General features: G+C 40.9%; 1 protein-coding gene across 1 annotated transcript; it reads right to left on the bottom strand.

Moving 5' to 3' along the window:
• Nucleotides 1-1,596: 1,596 nt before the first annotated feature.
• LOC108034709 (uncharacterized) lies at nucleotides 1,597-2,206 on the bottom strand. Its single transcript, XM_017109649.3, has one exon. It carries the CDS (start codon nucleotides 2,102-2,104, stop codon nucleotides 1,772-1,774), a length of 333 nt encoding a protein of 110 aa, XP_016965138.1. The 5' UTR covers nucleotides 2,105-2,206; the 3' UTR covers nucleotides 1,597-1,771.
• Between the last annotated feature and the right edge of the window lie 559 nt (nucleotides 2,207-2,765).

The following is a 2,765-nucleotide window of genomic DNA, read 5'->3' as shown; positions in this document are numbered from 1 at the left end:
GTATTAGTTGTTGAAAGGCCTCTTTGATTTATTTTATGAAAACGAAATTTGTTTGCTATCCCTTAATCAATTTGAGAAATGTAAAAGTTACTTTAAATCTTTTATATCATTTTGTGATAGTGTTTAATGTCAATTAAATGCCCCAGAGTATCTCAACCGTTTCATTTCTTTGTGTAATTAGTTGATTTCAACCCGGAAATCATAAAACATGATACTCGAATTGACAATAACGCAATTGAACAGATGCGTTGGGTTTTTATAGCCGAAGATTATCGCCGGGGAAGCGTAAATCAGAGCACATTATGTAACTGGATATCATAATAAACGGCAGCTAATTAAAGTTCGGCCAATAATTTGCGCATTTATGCACTCGGGAGGAGTTTTTTTTCGCATTCGATTTAATTTAAGAAATTTGCATAAAATAAACATTGAAATTTACGAGAAATCACGCAATATTTTCGCAATCTAAAATAGTCCCAACAAAAGCCGGGGCCGAAATAAAAAAAAGCTTGAATAAATGCAAAAAATTAAAATAACAAAAACTCGTTTGCACTGGTCGGACGGATGTCTAGCAATAATCAATCAAACGTGAAATAAATGAAAATACACCGAATAAATCGAACTAGCAATCGTTTGTCAGGACACAGCTTTATTTCCTTTTTATGTTTTGTACGTATTATTTATTTATTTGTGTTGTCTTGGCTTGCTGCTCTTTAATACGACTTCCTGAGCCCTTAAATTTTAGCATAACAAACAAAATACTTTCCGACCATTTCCGTTGACTTGTTTCACTGACATTTAAGCGGCACAAAAAGGGGAAACTGGTCGAAAAAAATATACACAAACTGCAAAGTGCAGTAAAAAATTTGTTGAAATATGCGACGAAAAGCGGAGTATCCTCGCCATGTCCCAAAATGACAAGAAAAAAAAGACAAAATAAAAAACGAAGCCAAACTGCTCGGCGTTTTATTTGCACTTCAATTTTGCCCTCGACGACGACCGGCGGCGCACTTTATGGCGATTGCAATCCCAGCTGCACTCGCCTAACTGCACTGCAGTGCAGTCCCGAAGTCCTGGAGTCCTGAGTCCAAGGAGTCCTGGCTCCTGACTCCCAACTTGTGACTCCCGACTCCTTGCCACTCGCTAGACAAGTGCTACTTACGGCTATTTTATGTTGGAAAATGTCCTTTGGAGCTTATCAGCGTTTAACATCGGACAGAAGTCAGCCCGAAAATAATGGGCACAAAAAGCAAGCTGCAGGTAAAATGCACGGAGCGAAACGAAATAAAATCATGTGACACTTTGTGGTTAATAACGCCCGGCTATGCATATATATGTTCGAGGACCTCGTACCCGATGCCATTGTCTCGCCGGGTAACAGGCCCCGAAAAACCAGGACAGCTCTCACAACCAATTGGTTGTGGGGGCGGCGGTGATTTAAATGCAAATTTATCGCCATGCAGCCGTAAAAAGAAAGGGAGCCGGCAAAAAATCATAAACGACCCCACAAAATACAAATAAATGGACACACGCAAAACGCAAGCAAAAGCAAAAAAAATAATAATATGGGGACGTAATAATAATATTTACAAAATGTCTGTTTGCGCGACTTCTGACGAGAGAACATTTTAATTTTTTGCATTTGCATTTACATTTTGATTAAACGATTTGCATATTGCCGTGCCACCAGCTCCCATTTAGTGCCAAACTGATTAATTTATTGAAAGCAATTCGAGGATTAATCAGATCATAGGGCCCGGCAAAAACGCTGCTACTTCAGCTTCCCGACTTGCTGCATCCGGTACAAATCGAACAGGAATCGAGTGCGTTGCGAGGCCTTTATGTGGGCCCAGTACTGCCGCCAAACCAGGCCTATGGCCGCCCAGGCGTAGTACACTGCCAGGGTCAACATCAAGACCAGGATCCCGGCGCAGCTGTAGACCAGCGAGATCCTGCCCCAGGTCAGCTCCATCTCGTAGATCCTCTCCCGCGCCTGGTACAACAGAAAGCAGTAGCCCAGCGAGAAGAGCGATACGTAGAAGTAGATCGAGTGGTAGAAGGCCGCCAGCCGGTGCAGCAGCCAGCTTGAGTAGTCCAGGCTCATGGTCTCGAACGCGGCTTCTCAATATAGAAAATATGTATATTTTTATGGAGCGAAACTTTCGAAGCCAAGTTCTGGAAGTTGAACGAAAGGTCAACTGGGACAAAAAAAGTATAGCCTCTTCAAAGCGCTCCCATTCAAAAAGCCTTGGAAATTTAACATGAAAGTGGGCTAAAATTTTGACCCTCTTCAAAAAGCATAACTTTAGTTTAGAATATCAGAGAAATCAACCACAAACTCATAGAGGTATCCCACGCCTAAATCGGGCTTCAATTACTCAAGTTATGGAATCTAGAAATTCCGGTTTGGGGTCCCATTCAAAGTCCAATGGAATTTAGGAAAAATCGAACATGAAAATGGGCTAAAATTTTGACCCTCTTGAAAACGGACAATTTAAATGTAGAATTTCAGAGAATTCAACCACAAACTCATAGAGGTATCCCACGCCTAAATCGGGCTTCAATTACTCAAGTTATGGAATCTAGAAATTCCGGTTTGGGGTCCCATTCAAAATCCAATGGAATTTAGGAAAAATCGAACATGAAAATGGGCTAAAATTTTGACCCTCTTCAAAACGGACAATTTAAATGTAGAATATCAGAGAATTCAACCACAAACTCATAGAGGTATCCCACGCCTAAATCGGGCTTCAATTACTCCAGTT

Source organism: Drosophila biarmipes, chromosome 3L (assembly GCF_025231255.1).
Source record: "Drosophila biarmipes strain raj3 chromosome 3L, RU_DBia_V1.1, whole genome shotgun sequence".
NCBI lineage: Eukaryota > Metazoa > Arthropoda > Insecta > Diptera > Drosophilidae > Drosophila > Drosophila biarmipes.
The sequence above is the reverse complement of the archived record's forward strand: the minus strand, read 5'-3'. Positions and strand labels throughout refer to the sequence as shown.

Bases quoted from the DNA above. Each gene is read 5' to 3' on its own strand.
- LOC108034709 (XM_017109649.3), bottom strand. From the start codon at position 2,104: ATGAGCCTGGACTACTCAAGCTGGCTGCTGCACCGGCTGGCGGCCTTC.